This window comes from Camelus bactrianus, chromosome 5 (genome assembly GCF_048773025.1).
Source record: "Camelus bactrianus isolate YW-2024 breed Bactrian camel chromosome 5, ASM4877302v1, whole genome shotgun sequence".
Lineage (NCBI taxonomy): Eukaryota > Metazoa > Chordata > Mammalia > Artiodactyla > Camelidae > Camelus > Camelus bactrianus.
The window spans coordinates 87956906-87976361 of record NC_133543.1 but is presented as its reverse complement, the minus strand read 5'-3'; the positions used below and the strand labels follow the sequence as shown (position 1 = coordinate 87976361).

The following is a 19456-nucleotide window of genomic DNA, read 5'->3' as shown; positions in this document are numbered from 1 at the left end:
GCACATGGATGGCAAGCGTGTGGGTATGTTTGGACGGCATATGGCAGGTGTGGATGGCATGAAGGGGTATGTGGATGGCATACAGATGGCATGTAAATGGCCTGGAGGAGGCGTACGGATAGTATGTATTGGCAGGTGGCTGGTGTGTGGTTGGTGTGTGGAGGTCATGTGGAAGGTTTGTGGGTGGTGTGTGCCCGGCACTGGGGATACTGCAAAGACACCAAGCCACAGTCCTCCCCCTGTGGCAGCTTAGGGGTGAGTTTAAGAGGACCCATGTTCACCCTTGGAGAAGGGCCTGCTGGCTGCCAGGCTTTTGCAATGACTGTTCTCATGTGTTCATGGAACGGCCTGGGGTTTGCTGTCACTGCTGCCAAGGGAGTCAGTGTCTTGTCCCAGATTACACAGTGAAGTCAGCAGGAGGCCCCTGCACCCGATCTTGGTGACTGACACCACCCACCCCGATGTCCCACCAGATGCCTCCCTGTCCCTCACCCCTGCCTCCCATCCATCCCCAGCCCCCTCCTCCATGCGGCTTCAGTTGCTGGGCTTCTCTGCAGCCAATTCAGGCAGCTGGCATCTCTCACCTCTTGCAGCCCCTCTGCCTCTCGCATCCTGACCCCCCTCTCCAGCCCACCTCTGCACCAGCTTCCATGTGGATCTAGTCCTGTCAGTTCCCTGGGTAAAGCCTTGGCAGCCCTGACACCCTCAAGACCAAGCACAGACCCTTTCCTGCGGCCGCATGGCCTGGCAGTCCACCCATTGCGAGCTCTCTGACCCATGTCCTCCAGCCCCCAAGGCCATAGTGAAACAAGCTACACCTTGCACACTTCTCGAATATGCCAAATATATACAATATGCCAAAGGGCCAGGACATTTCTTGCCGGAAGCCTTTACTCATGGATGTCTCTCTGCTAGAACTCTCCCCTCTTCCTTCCCTTCATGCCCAAATCCTGGTGGGGCTGGGAAGCTGGGCATCACAGCCTAGTGAACAATGAATAAAACACTTCGTATGAAAGCACTCCTGCACATGATCTCTTGAGATGCTCATGGCATCCAGGAGGTGCTGGGGTCATCTCTGTTTTACAGATAAGGAAGCTGAGGCTCAGAGTAGCTAAATCTCTTGCCAAGGCACACAGCTGTCTGGGTCAGAGTAGTGTTTCCAGCTTGTGGCAAACTCTGGGGGTGGGAGGGCTTCCTAGACAGGGAGTTTCAGCTGGTGTTGGAGGTTGGAGTGAGTAGATAGAAGTGTGTGTGTGTGTGAATGTGAATGTGGGAGATGTTCCAGGTACAGCTAAGGGCAGAGGTTTATGGTCCTTAACTGCAGGGCTGGGTCACCCAGACTGAGTTTAGGGGGCAAACAGGAACTTTTGCAATACCAACATTAGCCACAAGGTGGCATCCTCCCCCCAAGACGTCTGGCTGGGATAGGTGGTGGTTTAGGGTGGGAGCTGGAAATAAGCCGGGGAGACGTTGCTTAGGGTTCTGCATTTTGCTTGCATCACCACCTCCACACCACCCTGTCCCCTGAACCTGCTCAGGTTAGCCCCTGGCCATCTCCCCATTCCTTCCTAATTCAGTGTGCTTTCCCTTCATCCCAGTGACCCTCAATGCTGCTCTTATAGGGGCTGGGGTTAGAGGGAAGTTCCGACATATTCACTGGGTGACCTTGGGCAGGTCTCTGGCCACACACTCTGTGATAGTCTGTGGTCCTAGGTTCTGCAAATGACCTGGCTTCAAGGCCTCGGTTCAGGAGGGGATTTGACCCCACGTGAATGGAAGGCTCCCAAGGTGAGCAGGGATGACCCTGGTCTTACTTGGTTTGGAGCCCGTTCCTGCTAGTGTGAACCAGAGTGGAGGGCCCATGGCCAGTGGCTGCCAGGCTGGTTTGGCAGCTCTGGGTGAGTTTGCAGGAAGAATGCCAGGGCTACTCTCCGGAGGCACCACCAGGTGTCAGGACTGGGCCACGGAAGGACCAGGGGCCCCCGGCCCTGCAAGGGAGGACAGAAGACTCCTGGCTCTTCTACAGGCCATATGTGCACCCCCAGCAAGAGGGTTGGGGGCAACAGGTCTGTCAGCAGGGTTGGGGCCACTGCGTTTGCTGGTGGGAGATACAGGAGTGGACCAACCCTCTGTGCTTTGGAAACAGAAGGTTGTGATGACATGAGATGAACAGACCCCTTATCCATCCATCCATCCATCCATCCTTCCCTCCATCCATGCAGGGCCACCAGGTGTGTTGAACAGGCTGTTCCCTGGCTGAGAGGGCAATTGTGGACTAAAATCCAGGCCATATTTTATTCACCAAGCCCAACCCAAAGGGTGTGCTATGCTCCCTGGTTCCTCTTCTGGTCTTTAAGTCTCGGACTACAGCCTGGATTAATGGCTGGGGGTTCTAGGTCGAATGTCAAGGCCCTGAATTCGGTCTCCATGGGGCTTGCAATGTTGAGGGAACTTCTGCTGCAGGCAGGGGCAGTGAGGACACCTTCCCAGATCTAGAGAGAATGGGGTATTTGTCCATCTCTCACCAGCTGCCCTGCTCCATAGGTCCCACTCTCCTGCATTTCACCGTTTAATGGAACATGGCCGAAGGAGGTGGGGTGGAAGATGGGGTGGAGAAGGAATTCAAGGAACCTGGGGTCTAGTCCTGGTTCTGGAGACTCAAAGGCGACTGAGGCAAAGAACCAAGGTGGGTGGACATGCGGGTGTAAGCGTGACAGACATATAGGAAAAGAGGTCGCCGTGAGACCTCAGCTGGTCTTCTCTGGCACTGAGCCTGCTTCCTCCTGCGTACCACGCGCTTAGTAATCAACCTTGTCCTCATCTCTGAGGTGGTGATTGTGAGGAGCACGAAGGTTCTGTGTGTGGCTGTAAAACGGGCAGGAGTGTCAGGACCAAGGCTCCCTGTGGGGAGACCATGGGAGAAGAAGCCCAAGGCCTTTGTCAGTGGCCCAGCCTCTATTTCCAGCCCTGTTGCTCACAGGATGTGTGACCTCAGATAAATCACTTCACTGCTTAGGCCTCAGTTTCCTCATCTATAGATAAAGGGCTAGAGCAAGAATGTCCCCTGAGGCCCAGACCATGGAAGAGCCTGGAGAATTCCCTTGTTGGCATCTGTAGAGTCTGGTAACCCTCCCAGCGTAGGCTGCCACTCCACGCTTGTGTGCATGTGTGCACCCATCTGACAGTCATGAACCAAGCCCCTCTGGGCTGGATGCTGGGCCAGATACTGGTGCCAAGATTCAACCCCTGACCTGGGAAGCAGACATGCTATTAAACAGTTACAGGGCCTGGTGGCAAAGCTGGCACAGAGCTGTGTGTGAAAGGCTGTCTCTGACTCAGCAGAGATTTTCCTGTCAGGCTTCAGCAGGGATGGCATATGTAGGCTGGGTCTTGAGGGATGTGTAGGAGTTCCTCAGCTGAAACATGGGTTTCTCACAGGTCTCTGGGGGCAGTGCTCCAGGGAGTCTAGGGCCTTGCCCAAAGGCCTTAGCCTCTTGCCGGGCTGAAACCCAAGGGAAGAGACCAGAATGCCAGCTCAAGAGCCCAAGGGCTGCCGTCTGGATCTGAATGGGGGCCCAGATTTAGAGTGTTTCCCTTTTCAATGCCCCTGGTCACCCTGGAAGATAAAGGCCGTCACCTGCAGTTTCCCCAGGGTGGGATGCACCTGGGGAAGAGGATTCAGCCCTTCATGGGACAAGCCTACCAGAAGCCCTCATTGGCTGTATTTGGGGAAACCTTGTTTCAGGGAGTCTTCTCCTCTCCACTGGGGATCCCAGCTTCTACTGCATCTGAGGACCTCCTTGGAGTCATTGCAAAGAGCCTGCTAGAGTGGGAGGACCCTGGGTTCTAGTCCTGGCTGGCCCCTGCATGGCTGTGTGACGTTGGGTGAGACACTTAACCTCTCTGGGCCTGGTTTTCCTGGTTCTCTAAATGAGGGGTTGGACTAGGGCACAGGTTCTAACTGTTGCAGGGAAACTGTAAGTTTCTTTGAAGGTGTTTTAGGGATCTGAGAGGGTAGAGAAGAGGGGAAATCTGAGAGCAGTCTTAAGGATCTAGGGCCAGGGAAACCCTGCCCACTTCAATCAGGGCAGCTCTGGTTTTGGGAGTTAAATATATTAGGAGGCCGGCTGGTGTGGCAGTTTTGCAGTTGTCTCAGACATCCTAGATTCAAATCCCAGCTCTTACTAGTGAGGACTTAGGCAGATTGCTTCCCCTCTCTGAGCCTCAGTTATCTCACTTTTAAAATGGGTCACATAGCAAACCTCCCTCCTCAGGTTACTGTGGGGATTACCTGAGATAATACCCATGAAGTGCTCAGGACAGATCCTGGCACACAGCAAGCATTCAATAATTGCCAATCAATATCACTGAGATTCCATCTAAGAGGAGGCAGTTGCAGGAGTTTAGCTGCAAAAACAAAAGTTTGAAAACCACTAGATAGGATGATCTAGAAGGTTTCTTCCTGCTTCAACATCAGAGCCACATTGTACCCACTGCCCCTGACCACCCCCAGAGATATCTTGCATTAGGGTTCTCCAGAGAAACAAAACCAGCAAGAGGGGTAGGTAGGTAGGTAGACAGACAAATATTTAAGGAACTGGCTCATTTGAGTGTGGAAGCTTGGCAAGTCCAAAATCTACAGGGCAGACTGTCAGATTGGAGATCCAGGGAAGAGTTGCAGTTCAAATCCAAAAGCAGTCTGCTGGCAGAATTCCTTTCTTGCTTGGGGAAATCAGTCTTTATTCTTCAGGCCTTCAACTGATTGGACAAGGCCCACCCACATTATGGCAGGTAATGTATTTTACTCAAAATCTACTGATTTAAATTTTTACCTCATCCAAAAAAATCCCATTCACAGAAACATCTAGAATGATATTAAACAAATATCTGGGTACTGTGGACTAGCCAAGTTGACACCTAATATAAACCCATCACATACCTCCAAGCCAGGCAGTGGAGATTAGCAAGGCAGGGAAGACCTGAGAGGCCCGGTGGGCAGGTGGGCAGCTGGAAAGTTGTCTCTGCCAGTCGGGGAAGGAGTGGAGGCCGGCCAGGCACACAGGCAGTTATCGCCAGGGTCAGGTGCACACTGAGGCTATGTGCTCATTTTCCGACCCGAGGCCAGGAGGAAAAGGCCATTTAGATCCCAACAATGTTGGCTTCCTGTGTTCCCGAGAGGCAGGAAGCCACCCCAGGACAGAGCACCGGCAGCCCAGCGAGGCGGGAGTTGGCCAAGGGCTGGGGTTGGGGGTACGGTGCTCCACCCCTGCAGGTAATCCATGAACCCCTCCCCAATATGGGATTTTGGCTCCGTCTCAGGCCACCGGCTGGGCCCTGCTGCACGGAGGCAGTGTTAACACCTAGGGGCAGAGGTGGGGCCTCTGGAGCTCCATGGCGCTTTGGTTTGACAGGGTCCTTCCCCAGAGGGCATCATCTTGCAGGGTCACTGGCCTTCTGTGGGGGGAAAGCCACCATCTGCTCAGGTGGGGTTGATCCTGAGATGTGTGTCCAGAGAGGGCTTAGGCAGCAAAGGGTGCCAGGAAGGGGAAGCTGGGCTTTTCCTGCCCTTGTCACCCTGAAATGAGGAATGGTACCCTGTGGAGTGGGTATCCTTGTCAGCTGGATGTTTCCTCAACAACCTGAGATGTCTTCAGGGTTGGAACCTGGGTTCCCCACTTTGTTGGTTGGAGGGAGGAAGTGGTGGGTGGTGACTGTAAGAGCTTGTGCACAGGCTCTCACAGCTGGAAGAGGGCTTGGAGACCATCTGTTTCAGGGGTTGGAAATGCAAGCGCATTCAAGGGGAAAGCAGGCAAATGAGTGTGGACAGTAGGCCATGGTGAGGGTCCAAGGGATCTGGAAAGAGCTGATCTGCTGAAAGGCATTCCAGCTAATTAAAGACATCTTTGAGTTTTAAATATTGGGCCAGCTAATGAAGGCAAGGGTGCAGGCCCAATCTACCTTGGAGACTGCCAGTTGACCGTGTTATTCTCTAAGCAGGAATTAAGACTCAGAGAGGGGGGAATGACTTGCATCAGGTCACACAGCTATGCTAGCAGTTAGGACTAGGACCCAGGTCTTTTTCGAAGTGCGCTCTGGGCTGGCCACGTATATTAATTTGTTTAATTCTCGCAACAACCCTGCGAGGTAGGTGCTATTATTACCCCTATTTTGTACATGAGGAGATGAAGGCTCAGAGTAGTTAAGTAACTTGCCCCAGATCACAGAGCTGGTGCATGACCTGCATCTGAGCTGAGAGCCAGTCTACATGTAGCCAAGTAAGTAAGCAGGTAGATGGAGAGCAGGACCAGTGCGTGAGTGGATGAAGGATCAGTGAACTCCTTTAGTGCTCCCAACCCTCACCAGGCTTGATCATACATGGTGTTTGTCCTGAAGCACTTGGGAAGAGTGACTATGGTCCCTACTTGCCCTCTCCCAGCAGAGAGTGGAGCTGAACAGCGGGGCTCACCCACCCTTACTTGTGTCTTTTCTATTGTCCCAGAATGTCAGCCCCGATCCAGGGGGTTTAGGGTGGGGAGAATTTTTCCAGTTTGAAATTTACTCCACATTTATTGAGCCCCATCTATATACCTGACCCAGTGCTAGGGGAAGGGACAGTATAAAAAGCTGCAGAGTTGAACAGCACCTCAGGACCTCCCTTTCTGTCTTCAAGAAGCAGTTGAATGTGGGGGAGAACAAATCAAAGGAATATTTAGTTCTTCAAGCTGGCAAGAGCTTTCCAAGGGTGGTGGGCTGAGGATTCTAGTTGCACAGAGAAGAGAGGGGCCATTTTTGAATGCTTTATTATCCAGGGAAGGACATTTTGAGCTGTGCTTTGAAGGATGTATAGGAGTTCACCATTCCAGACCTGCACCTTGTAGACTCAGAGTCTGTTTGAAGAGTTTGATGCTGCAGGAACAGATCTTGTTAGGGGCAGTGGCTGGAGGTGGAGGCAAGACCAGGTCATGCAAGGTCTTATAAGTGTGCTGAGGAGCTGGACAAAGAGTTCTAAGCAGGAGTATGATGTGATCAGTTTGTACCTGAGAACGGCCTGTGACTCTGTGGATTGAAGGGGGACAAGGCTGGTGGGTAGATGGGGCCCAGGGAAGGATAATTGGTCTGAATTGGTGCAGTGGTCAGGGAGGAAGGCTGAGATTCAACAGCCTCTTTGGATGACTAGTTACTTAGTAGGGTAAGGAAAGGGAAGAAGGAATTACAGGGAGGAACATGCAGGGAGCAGGGAAGGACCCAGGGGACGGCAGCTGGTCTCGATTCTCAGCATCAGCCTTTGGCTTCTTGCTTTCTGAGGGATCCTATATTTCTGGTTCTGGTTTCTGTATTTGTTAGCTGTAACTGTGTAACAAATTACTCCAAGCCTTAGCAGTTTAAAATAAACACAAAATTATTCTCTCATATAGGTTCTGTGGGTTGGGCATTCATGAGTGGAGATTTGCCCAGGTAGCTGGGTGGTTTGCCCATGTACTCTGGGTGTTTCCTGAAGTTGCAGTCAAGATATCAGGCAGGGCTGTGGTCATCTGAGGGCCTGACAGAGGCAGGAGATTCCACTTCCAAGGTGCCTCAGTTGTGTGCCAGCCAACTTGGTGCTGGCTGGTGGCAGGAGAGCTCAGCTGTTCACCACATGGCCCTCTCTACAAGGCTGTTTGAATGCCCTCGCAACATGGTAACTGACTTCTCCCAGAGTGAGTGATTCAGGAGATGAAGGCTGAAGCCACCAGTAACTTGGTTGAGAAGCCATCTACCATCAATTCTGCAATAGCCGATCAAACAGCCCTGTGCACTGTGGGAGGGAACTGCAGGAGGATGTGCACACCAGGAGGCCAGTCACACTGGGGGCCACCTTGGAGGCTGGATGCCGCAATTTTCCTTTCTGTAACACAGTTGAATGTGCCGTTAAACTAGAAGTGAGAAGCCAACCAAATGGCATGTTTTAAATTGCAGCAAGAGGGATGCAAGTTAGAGAGTAGGAAATACCGCCCTATGGGAGAATACCTGAGACAGGTGACTAAGACTGCAAAGGAGCCTTCCCTGGAGGGGACTCGGGGCAAGAGGGTTTCCTTGCAGTTGGGAGCAGGTGATTTTAAAGGTGTAAAAATCCATGGGGGCTTGGCCATGCCTGCGCTGCTTAGAACCTGCCACTTGAATTCAGTTTGCTGAGCTGTCTTCTGGGCTGGGGGCTGGGGGCAGTTTTCCTTGCTCCCCGCTGTAGAGCTTTCAAGGACAGGCTCTGCATTCCAGCACGTAGGAGCACTCAGCACATTGTACTGAACTTGCCCGATGATTTCCCCATCTGCCCTCCACTCAAGGGCGTTTACTGAGTGTCTGCCCACTGTGTGACAGGCAGGGCTGCCCTGAACAGTCATGTAGGCCATTCACTGCCAAGGGCGCCCGGCCGCCTGCAAGAGCACTGGAATCAGCCCATGCCTTGCTTACCAAGCCATGCATTCAGATTCAGGGCTGGGTCCACCTGGAGAAAGGGCATCTTCTTGCCATTCTCACAAAGACACTGTACTCAGTTGTGTGTCCACCAGGTTGGTCTGCTCAGAGGGTAGGACTTTTTCTAATTTTCACATAGGTGCTATTTGGTGCTGTGGGCCTGGAGCAGACACTGTTCTAGCTGCTGGGGATACAGTGTGAATGAGACAGGCATACTCTCTGCCCTCATGAATCTAGCGTAGGGAGATGTACTATATATAAGGGAGCAGGAATTATCCAAGATGACTTGAGATTGTGAGCTGCGCTAACAGAATTTTATTAGGATGCTGCTGAGAAAGAATGATGGGAGAGCCTACTGTAATTTGGATGGTCAGGGAAAGAGATGGCTTTCAGTGGATTCTAGAAGTAGAAGAAGGATATGGTTGGGTGAACAATGGAGAGCTGGGGTGAGAGAGAGTGTTCCAGGCAGCCCAAAAAGCAAGTGCAAAGGCCCCAAGGTAGGAAAGATCTTGGTACATTCTGTGAACATCAGGAGTATGAACTATGATGCTGGAGGAAGATGGGAGTCCTGGCTCTCACTGTGCTCCTAGTGTCTACAACTACGGTTGGGAGGCCTGGAGTGGACACATAGGGATGGATTTTGATTGAATATGAGACATTGAGAGGAGGGTTGTGGTTCAGGAAAAGGCCGAGAGTGGGGTGGGGATGATTAAATGGGGGTGAAAATAAAATTCAGGCATGATCTTCAGTCAGGTCAACTCAGCAAACATCTACCAAGCCTCTGCTGTGTGCTAAGTCCTCTGTATGTGTGTGTTTGATACAGAGGGAGATAGAGACCAAGCCAGGAGTTCCCTTCCTTGAAGGAGCCCATAGCTGTAGGAACCAAGATGGTGGCAGGAAACGTGCACTCTGTAGTGACGCCTTCAAGGAGGTAGGGAACAGTGAGAGAGGCCTTGAGAGAAGGGGCCAGGACTTATTCCTGAAGACCCAGCATTTGATTAGCAGAGGGAGAGGAAAGGTTCCCCTAGTCTGAAGGCAGTGGCCCAGTGGGGCGCCTGCCTGGCTGGGAGGGCCTTCCAAGCTCAGGCCACATGGCCTGAGGCTTTCTCAATTCCACATTCCATGGCCAGAAAAGAAGACATAGTGGGTGGGGCTGGGAAGGCTGCTGGTGTCAAAGTGGACACACCCTTAGGAGCCGAGTTGCCACCTGGTGGTGGGGCAGTGAGAGAGAAGCAGAAAGGCTAGACAGAGGGGCATGACTTGACTTGGGTGGCCGGCGGTGGAGAAGTCCCTGAGCTGGGCTGTGTGGCTGGTGGGGTCAGGAAAGCCTTGCTCAGCACTGGCTGAGTCACAGGCCTGAGCTGGGGCCAGAACTAGGTTCTGGGAGAACAAGATCCGGCCAAGGTCACATCCCAGACTCCTCCCAGTGTGCCTCCCGGTGTCTCCTGACCCCTACTCCACAGACAAACCAGCAGGCTTAGTGCAGGGAGCCCTGGGGCCTCCATCTGTGCCTCTGTCTCCCTTTCTGTGTTCCACTGGGGATCTGGTTGGAAAGGAGATGGGGAGACTGTAGATCCAAGAGGCAGGGCAGCTGACTGTGGCCCGGAGCTGTGAGGATTTGGGGTTAGGGCTGTTCTTTCACAGGTGCCCCGGCCCACCTGCCTCAGCCAGCCCTGGGCAATCCATAAGGTCAAGCCAGTGCAGAAGCTCTTATTAGGGGACCCCCTCACCCTAGCTGCAGGACCTGGTGGGAGGGGGCCACCAAACTCCTGGGTGAGGGCCCTAGGGGTAGGGTGGGCAGGACTGGGACATTCCAGGCTGAGGGAACCCCATAGGAAATTTGATTCCAGCTTCTGTTAGTGGAAGGGCGGAGCAAGTCATGTGTATGTGTGTTTGTGTGTGTGTTTGCGTGTGTGTGTGTTTCAACACAAAGTTTGTGAGTCTGTGTCCACAAGTCTGTCAGGCTGTACTCCAAGGGTCTCCCATGAACGTGTGTGTGCTAGTGACCCCAAGTCAGAGGTTTCTTCTTGGCCTGTGTGTGCGTCTGTGAGGCTGGCTGTATGTGCTCTGTGTGCACGTATGGACGAGTGTGTGGACGTAAATGGTTCTTGGTGAGTGTCTGTGTGTGTGTATATGTATGTAAATATGTATGTGTGTGTGCACCGGGCCTCCCCTGGATCATGAATTGGGTCTGTGTATCTCTCTGGGGTGGGAGGGGGAGTAAGTGTGATCGTGGTTCCCGGGTGCCGGCTGACTGTCTAGTGTGTAAGGGAAGGTCCCCTTAGTCCTTGCTATTCCCTGCTCGGTTGGCAAAGGGCCTGGGTCCTGGCCACCTCTGCCCCTGTTAAGGATCCAGAGGCCGAGTGGGTCCGCGGCTCTCCCCCTGCTCCTCCCACCTTCCCGCGCCCGCCGGAGGGGCTCGGGCAATGGGGGCTCGGCGCCTCCCCGGGCCCCGCGGGTCCACAGTCTCCAGCGTTCCCGCCCCGCAGGCTTCGAGGAGCTGCGGCAGCCCCCCGCCCCCTCCTCTCTCCTTCCCTCCTTCGCTCCGTCCCTCCTTCCCTCCCGAGCGCGGGTTGCGGGCGGGGGTGGGAGGAGATTTCGCCGGAGTTTCCATTTCATACCTCGCGGCTAAACTTTCTTTCTGTGTCTCGCCCTCTTGCAGTCTGCAGCTTCTCCTGTCATCGGAAATGCCAGGCCAAGGTAAGGGGCTGTGGGCCGGCTGGCCCCGCGGCGGGGTTGGGGACGAGACTATCTTGGGGTGCCGGGACTGGAGCTGGGGCGACGGCGGGCCGAGGCGGTGCCCTGATCGTCCCCTCCTTCTCTCTTTGTTTATGCAAAGCTTCTGGGCCCAGGAGCGGGCTCAGGTCAAGGTGAAGGCGAGGGCCGGTGGGCAGTGGGAGGAGGGGCGCAGCGAGGGGCATGGGGGGCGCGGCTTTCTGTCTCTGCGGCTACTGGAGGTGGCTGGTGGGGACCGAGATCCGGGAGAAGGGCCTTTGAAGGTATTTCCCCTAGTTCTCTAGGCGGGTGGAGATATGGAGGGGGTGAGGGGTGCATTTCAATTACCCTGTGGGCCGCGCAGAGTCCTAGTCCGCCGGATTTGGCCAGCAAAGGAAAACGCGGGATGGGGCCACAGCCGTAGGACCTCGAGGGCGGGCGAAGGGGATGGGTAGGAGTGGGGGGAGGGGGTGAAGTTGAAAAAGGTCAGAGGTCAGGGTCGCTCTGGGCCTGGAACCTCCTAAGCAACCATCCCACTCTCTTTATTGGCGGGGGTCCCAGTTTGGTCCTCAGTTTCTCTGTCAGTGGTTCCTGGCTTGTCTTAGTGGGAGAGGAAAACGGAGGCAAGAAGCCTCCAGAGGGATTGCTGGGTCCTGGTTGGCCAGGTTGGCTGGTCCCCTAATGCATCCTCTCAGGCCTGGACAGAGGAGTGATGGATCAGCTGGTGGCAGCCTCTTGGAGTAAAGGGATGGCAGGGGGAGGGAGGGATGACACCAAGATGGATTGTGATGAATCATTTGGGAAGGAAATTGTTCTGTCAGATGCGCTCAGCTCCCTGGAGGTGGAAATGCCCTGCCTTAACCTTTCCTATGCAGCCAGTCTCTGCACTGTCCCCCATTGTTGCTAATATCCTCCCTGCCCTCTCACCCCTACCTTTGCTGTTCAGTTCAGTGAGTGGAATGGGGGTTGGGGGGGAGAATACTTCAAAAAGGAACTTTGAGCAGTTGAGCCCCAGTGTCTGGTACATCTCATGCTCTGCATCTTATTGGCTGGATGACCTTGGGTAAGTCATGTAATGTCTCTGAGCCTCTGTTTCATTCTCCAGGATTTGGGAATAAGACAAGATTGTTATAAGGATGAGTTGGGTTAATGTGTGTGACACACCATAGGTGCTCAGAGACACAGCAGGTAATTGACTGTTATCAATCAGTAGCTCTGAGGGTCAAGTGTCACCCTGGAGAAGGGTGCTGATGGAGCAGACAGGTCTGAGAGGAATCCACTTTCTCCTGTGTGACCTTGCTCAAGTGAAGTACACAGCTTTGCTGGGAGTGTCTCCCCATCTGGAAAGTCTGTTCTCCCAACAGAAGTGCAAAGGGCCCAGCTCATGGTGGCCACATCTGGACAGTTCCTGCCCCTTCTGTTGTTGTCTGCTTTTCTGACTCCCTCAGCCTTTTCTTCCCTAGGTGGGGAGTGAGTTTCTGCTTCTCCCTCCATCTCCCTCCTGGTTCTCTTCATCCAGAGCAGAGTTTTCCACCCTTAACCTCAGAACCTTCCAGTGCTCTTGCTCCTCCTCAGTCTACCCCACCCCCTTCCTGCACCTGCTTCTCTCAATAACAATGGACATTTGTACAGTGCTGTAGGCCTTAGAAAGCACTTCAATGCATTATCTGATTTTATTCTTTTAATTCTATCAGAGCATAAAACAGGCCGAAAGAGCCCGTTGTTTTTCAGATAAGGGAACCGAGGCACCCAAAGGTTGAATGACTCTCCTAAGGTCTCACAGTATAATTCCTCACCCATCTCTGTCCTTGGGCCTTTGTGCTTCCTTCTAAATGCTCTTTCTTGCCTATGGACAGACATTCCTTGATCCTTACCTGCACTTCCACCTCTGCCTTTCATCTCTTGCAGCAGTGGATACAGTTAGAGAAGGATCTGAGTAGGGTGAGTGGGGAGTCTGGAGAGGCTGAGAGGTGTGACAGAAGGTGGCTCTTTGTTGTACAGCAGCCTCCTGTGTGGAGGCAGAGGGATGCCCAAGTTGACTTCTTGGGGATGTAGCCTGTCTGGCAATTCGCACATATGCTGGGGGTCGGAATGCACCAGGCTACAGCAACCCTGTTGTACTCAGCCAGGAAGGCCAACCCAGAGCAAGGGGGTGGACTTGCAGGGCAGTGGTCAGACAGACAGATGGGGCTTTTTGTAGGATTTTCCTCTGTAGGAAATGAGACCCACTGGTAGTATGAGCTCCACCCAGCTGGCAAGTCTCTCCCCTGAAACCACAGCTCTTACTCCCGCCCTGCCTCTTCCTCCTGCAGGGAAAGGGTGATGTGAGCCCTAGAACACACAGCAGAGCTCTGAACTTGAAGGTCCTCTCATCCATCCTCCTGCCTCATCAAAATGCATTAAACAAATTTTTTTTGAGCTCTTTCCAAGTTCCAGACACTATTATTGGTGAACAAAACAGAGAAGGCCTTTACCCTCATGGGGCTGACATTCTAATAGGATAGACAGTAAATAGGCAAACAAGTTATGAAGGAAATGAGCTAGGGTGGTAGGTTAGAGAGTGATTAAGCTGAGTGGCCCAGGAAAACTCCTCCAAGGAAGTGTTGTGTGAAGTGAGACCTCAGTGATATTACGTGATGATTTGAGATTGAAAGAGCCAGTGCGAAGGCCCTGAGGTGAGATGAGTGTGTCATGCTTGAAAGAAGGCCATGTGGCTGGAGACTAGCGAGTGCTGGAGAGCTTTGAGCATGAGAGACATGATCTGGCTTCCACTTTGAGAAGGCCACTCTGGCCTTGAGCAGTCCAAAGAGTAGGAGAAGGGAGATGGGCCAAGAGGCAGCTGATATTGCCCAGGTGAGAGAGGCTGGTGGCTTAGTCCAAGGCGCTCACAGGAAAGACAGTGGGAAGGGACCAAGCCTGGGATGCATTCTGGGTTGTGCCCAGAGCCTGGCTGGTGGATGGGATGTTGGGTGCGAGAGAGAATGGGCTCAAGGATGACTCCCAGGTTTTTGGCCAGAGTCACCGGTACATGTGGTTCCATTTACTGAGTTAGATGAAGTGTGTGAGAAATTTCTAGGGAAGAAGGTGCCAGGATTTCTGCTTTGCTTGGTCTCTTATTTCTCAGTTCTTCTCTCCTACACTGGGGGTTTCTTGCTGATGTTGATCCTCTCCTGTCCTCTCAAATTCAGCTCACTCTGGCCACCCATCTAGAAAGTGACTGGTTCTGGATACTTACACATATCACCTTCCAGACTGTTCCTGCAGCATGAACCCATAGCTCTGAGAGGGGCTCTGTTATTTATATGTCACAATACGGTATAACAAATTACCCCTAAATTTAGTAGCTTAAAGCAGTAACACACAGTTTCTGTGGGTCAGAAACTTGGGAGTGGCTTAGTTGGCTGGTTCTGGCCTCGGGTCTCTCATGGGGTGGCAGTCAAGATGTCAGCTGGGGCTGTAGTCATCTGGAGGCCTGATGGGCTGGAGGATCTTCTTCCAAGTTGGTTTTTTCATGTGGCTAGCAAATTGGGGCTGGCTTTTTGCAGGACGTCTCAGTTTCTTGCCACACAGACTTCTCCATCAGGCTGCTTGCGTGTCCTTACAACATGGCAGCTGGCTTCCTCAGAATGAGTGATTCAAGAAAGAACAAGGTGGAAGCCACATGTCCTTTATATCCTACCCTTGGAAGACAAACACTATTTCTCCAATATACTATTGGTTACCGAAGTCAGCCCCACTGAGTGTGGGAGGGACCTATATAAAGACACGAATACTTGGAGGCAAGAATCATTGGGACCATTTGGAGGTGGACTACCACAGACTTCCAGAGAGAGAGCAAAACTGATCTGGCTCTTGGGAGGTCTCAAGAGTGGTGGGAAGGGCAGGGACATAGGAATTAGACATACCCAGGTTTGAACTCTACCCCTGCTGCCTTCCATCTGTGTGAGCTGGGTTATAGAGGATTGAATGCACACTGGCACATAGTAGGTACCTTCTCCTTTCTTGGAACCATAGGTGAAACTGGAAAGGAGCCCAGATATTCTATGCCCCGTTCTTTGCCACTTGGGCTTACTTGAGAGAAAATGCTCAGTACCAGTAGAGGAGGGGCCTTAGCGCCCAGCTCATAGTAGGTGTTGAACACATGTTTATTGCACTTGCGAGGGTTGAGAGATACGTTGTGCCCTCAGTTTATAGAATAGTGCTTGGGTCATATTAGAGGTTCCAGTGAATGAGTAAAAGAGTGGAATAAAGAAATGTTGAGAAACAAGAAGTTCTTATGTAGAGATAGAGGCTGATGGGTGGATGGGAGCAGGAAAGAGGGAGCAGAGAAACCATTTTAAAATTCCCCTTCAAAAAGCTCTCCTACCTCCTGACACAGAGATGCTCCAAATAATAAATCTAGATGTTTACATTTTCTAGTTGGTGGTATAACTCATATACCATAAAGTACACAAGTGGATAAATTTGTACATACATATGAGCCAGATCAAGATCTGGAACATTTCTAGTACCCCAGAAATAGCCGTTATGTTCCCCTACCAATCAATAGCCCCCACAGGTAATTGCCAGTCTTACTTGCGCCATCAGAGGCTAGTTTTGCCTGTGGATGAACTTCATATAAATTGAATCATGCAGTATGTTTACTTTTGTGTCTGGCTTATTTCACTCAGCATTATGTCTGGGAGGCTCATCGGTGTTCTAGTGAGTGGCAGTGGTCCATTCTTTTTTATTGCTATGTTGTACTCCCGTAGGTGAATTAACCACAATTTATTTATCCATTCCATTGTTGATTGCCATTTGGGTTATTTCCAATTTGGGGCTATTATGAACAGGCCTGCCATGAACATTTAATCACCTGTGTCTCCACTGAACTTTGTAATACACAAAACATTTCCTTTCACCTTCTCGGTTCTGTAAGAGAGCCCCACTTTATAGATCCAATGGGGAGGCCCAGGTAGGGTAACCAATTTGGCTAAGGGCACCTTAGCACAGTGGCTTTCTGGCACTGCCCTGGGATAGATGGAGGGGGAGCAGATGAGAAGAGGAGTAGACCAAGAGTGAGCGTGAGCCAGAGAAACAGATGAATAGAGAGAAGGGGCTGGTTCAGGCACTGACAGCTCACTGTAGTTCATGGAAACCCCACTCTCCAGCCATCCCCCTAAATCTCTTGAAGGAAGCAAATTCTAAGCCTCCTTTAGTCCCCACCCTTATGTCTCATAGGGGTCCTTATTTGTTCCCAATTGTTTTTCTCCTGTTGAGGATTTAAAATGAACGGCCCAGGATTTGCCTTCCACTTTATTTGAGCACATGCACGGTGTGTATATACACAGCAGATTTTCTTCTGTTTTGCTTTTCTCCTCACGTGCCTGCTATACAGTTCCACAACCTCCAGATACATTGTATTCATTTACGTTTTAATTTATTGTTTTAAAGGAGATTTTAAATTTTGTGGTAGTTTTACAGTTATGGAAAAGTTGCAAAGATAGTACAGAGAGTTCCTGCAGAGCCCACTCCCAGTTTCCCCTAACCCCCCATGTGTGTTTGAGAAACCCTCTTTTCACTCCTCATTTGCCCACTTGTTTTGAAATAGCAGTCCCAGCTGACAAGGGCAGCTCCTTCCAGCAAAGTGCTTGGTGTCCATTCCAGGTCAGATAAGAGATGAAAGGACCAGGTAGCTGCTGGGCAGGCAGATTGCGCAGGCCTGCACCTCAGCCTCTGGGCAGAACCTTCTCACCTCGCTTTTAGCCTTTTGCTCTCTGCTGCCCTCCTCCCAGCTGGGCACTTCCCTGCCCTAAGTACCCAGGGAGTTGAGAAGTAGTGGGTGAAGGGAGGAGGCGGCAGCTATAACTTGGTCTCCTTCCCTGTACCAGAGGGGTTTAAATCCCATCCTTTAAGCTTGAAAGGAAAGGAAATCCCATAATTAACCCCCATCTTTCAATCACATTACACATCACCTTTCCCGCTCTCTCATAAACACACCTGCAGCCTCCTGTCACAGTTGTGTTGGAGGCTTGTTGTGGTCTCCTGCTACCGGGATAGCCGGGTAGTGGGAGGAGGTTCTTGGCCCCAAGACCCATCCATTGCTCTAAGCCCAGCGGAGGGTTTAAATTCTTTGCTCTTGGAGACAGACTTTTGAATTTAAATGCTGACTACACCCATAACTGGCTGTGTGACTTTGGGCAAAGTACTTTACCTCTCTGAGCCCCAGTTTTCTCATCTGTAACATGGGAGTTATACTAACACTTATCCTGTAGGGCTCTATGAAAAACCAACTAAAATGCCAAGCTCAAAATTTAGTGGTCAAAAAGTTGCTAATATCATTTTGTGTTCCTCCTGCCTTCTTCTAACTCACAAAAGGTGAGGAGAATCTGAGAGACCAACCAAGCTTGCTGAGGGCACTGGTGTCAAGCAGGACTAGATACCTGCGTGTGCCTTTCTTCTCTTCTCCCTCTCCGTTATCAAGGAGGAATGAGGAAACCACGCTGGCGAATATGTCTTTTGCTTGTTTGCTTGCCTCAGGGCCCCCGAGATCCATAGCAGTGGTTTCCAGACGTTGTTTGTACATTAGAATCACTAGGGTGCTTTAAAAATACTCATGCCTGAGTCCTCCTCCCCAGGGATTCTGATTTCACTGGTTTGGGGCATGATCTGGGCATTGGGGTTTTTGCAGGTGGCAGCCAGGGTTGTGAGGGTACATTGGTACAACCTTTCTGGAAAACAGTTTGACTGTTCCTTTTATAAAGGTAAACATACTTGCCCTCTGACCCAGCAATTCCACTCTAAGGTATTTACCCAAGAGAAATGGAGACATGTCCACAGAAAGGCTTGTATGAAAATTCATAGCAGTTTTATTCACAATAGCCCCAAACTAGAAAAACCTGAATATTCAAAAACAGGTGAAGGGACAAATTGTGATCTAAAGGTCCAGTGGAATACTACTCGGTAATAAAAATGAGTGAACTATTGTTACCCGTAGCATCATGGATGAATCTCAGAAATACTGTGCTTAGTGAAAGAAACCAGACGGAAAGGAGTACATGCTAGGTGGCTCAATTTTAATGAAATTCTTGACAAGGCAGAACTATCATGACAAAAAGCAGATTAGTAGTTTCCTGGAACTAGGGGGGTATGGTGGAAAGATTGACTGCAAAAGGGTGCAAGGGAACTTTTTTGAGAGTGATACAGATTCTCTTTATCTTGATTGTGGTGGTGGTTGTCCAGAGTGTATATATATATATGTATATTTGACAGACTCACTGAACTATATGCTTAAAAGGGATGCATTTCTTATATATAAATTACATTTCAATAATGTTGATTTAAATGAAAGCTTCCCAGGTGAATTTGCAGCCGAATTTGAGAACTGCTGGTCTGCAGCTTCTGAAGACCCATCTCTGTCCTTGCTGACTTGGTGAGCACCCGGCCCAGCGCCAAGTGTGTAATAGAGCTTTCTGCAGTCAAGAGCTTACTCTTTTTAAAAAATAACAACTTTATTGACATGTAATTCACATACCATACAGTGCACCCATTTCAAGTATACAATTCAGTGTTTTTTTGTGTATTCAATATTGTGCAGCCATCGCCACCGTCAATAGTAGAACATTTCATCACCTTGAAAAGAAACCCTAACTGTCCCTCTTCAATCCCTCTGCCCTAGCCCCAGCCCTAAGCAACCAGTAATCTGCTTTCTGTCTCTTCAGAATAGTTCCCTATTCTGGAGATTTCATAGAAATGGAATAATAGAATGTATGTTGTTTGGGGTTGGCTTCTTTCACACAGCATGCTTTCAAGGTACATACTTTTTTATGGCCAAATAATACTGTTGTATCAGTATACCATATTTTGTGTATCCATTTATCAGCTGATGGACATTTGAGTTGTTTGCACCTTTTGGTTATTGTGAGTAATACCACCATGAATATTCACGTACAAGTTTTTGTGTGGGCATATGTTTTCACTTCTCTTGGATATGCAAACCTAGGAGTGGAATGACAGGGTCATATCATAACTCTACATTTAACTTTTTGAAGAACTGCCAGGCTGTTTTTCAAAGTAGTTTATGTGAGTTTTCTAGGTTTGCTGTGACAAAGTTCCACAGACTGACTTAAAATAACAGAAATTTATTGTCCCATAGTTCTGGAGGCTGGAAATCCAAAATCAAGGTGTTGGCAGGACCATGCTCCTCTGAAAACTGTAGGGGGAATCCTTCCTCACCTCTTCTAGCTTCCGGTAGAGAGCTTTGGTGTTTCTTGGGTTATAGATGCTTCACTTTAATCTTGTCTTCACATGG

General features: G+C 50.8%; 1 protein-coding gene across 10 annotated transcripts in view; it reads left to right on the top strand.

Moving 5' to 3' along the window:
* TNS1 (tensin 1) overlaps positions 1-19456 on the top strand; it is a 194043-nt gene that overhangs the window by 19675 nt on the left and 154912 nt on the right. For all 10 annotated transcript variants that reach the window (XM_074364276.1, XM_074364283.1, XM_074364280.1 and 7 more), the window contains one exon: positions 11114-11151. In XM_074364276.1, the coding sequence (XP_074220377.1) occupies positions 11114-11151 (38 nt within the window). The remainder of the gene's footprint in view (positions 1-11113; positions 11152-19456) is intronic.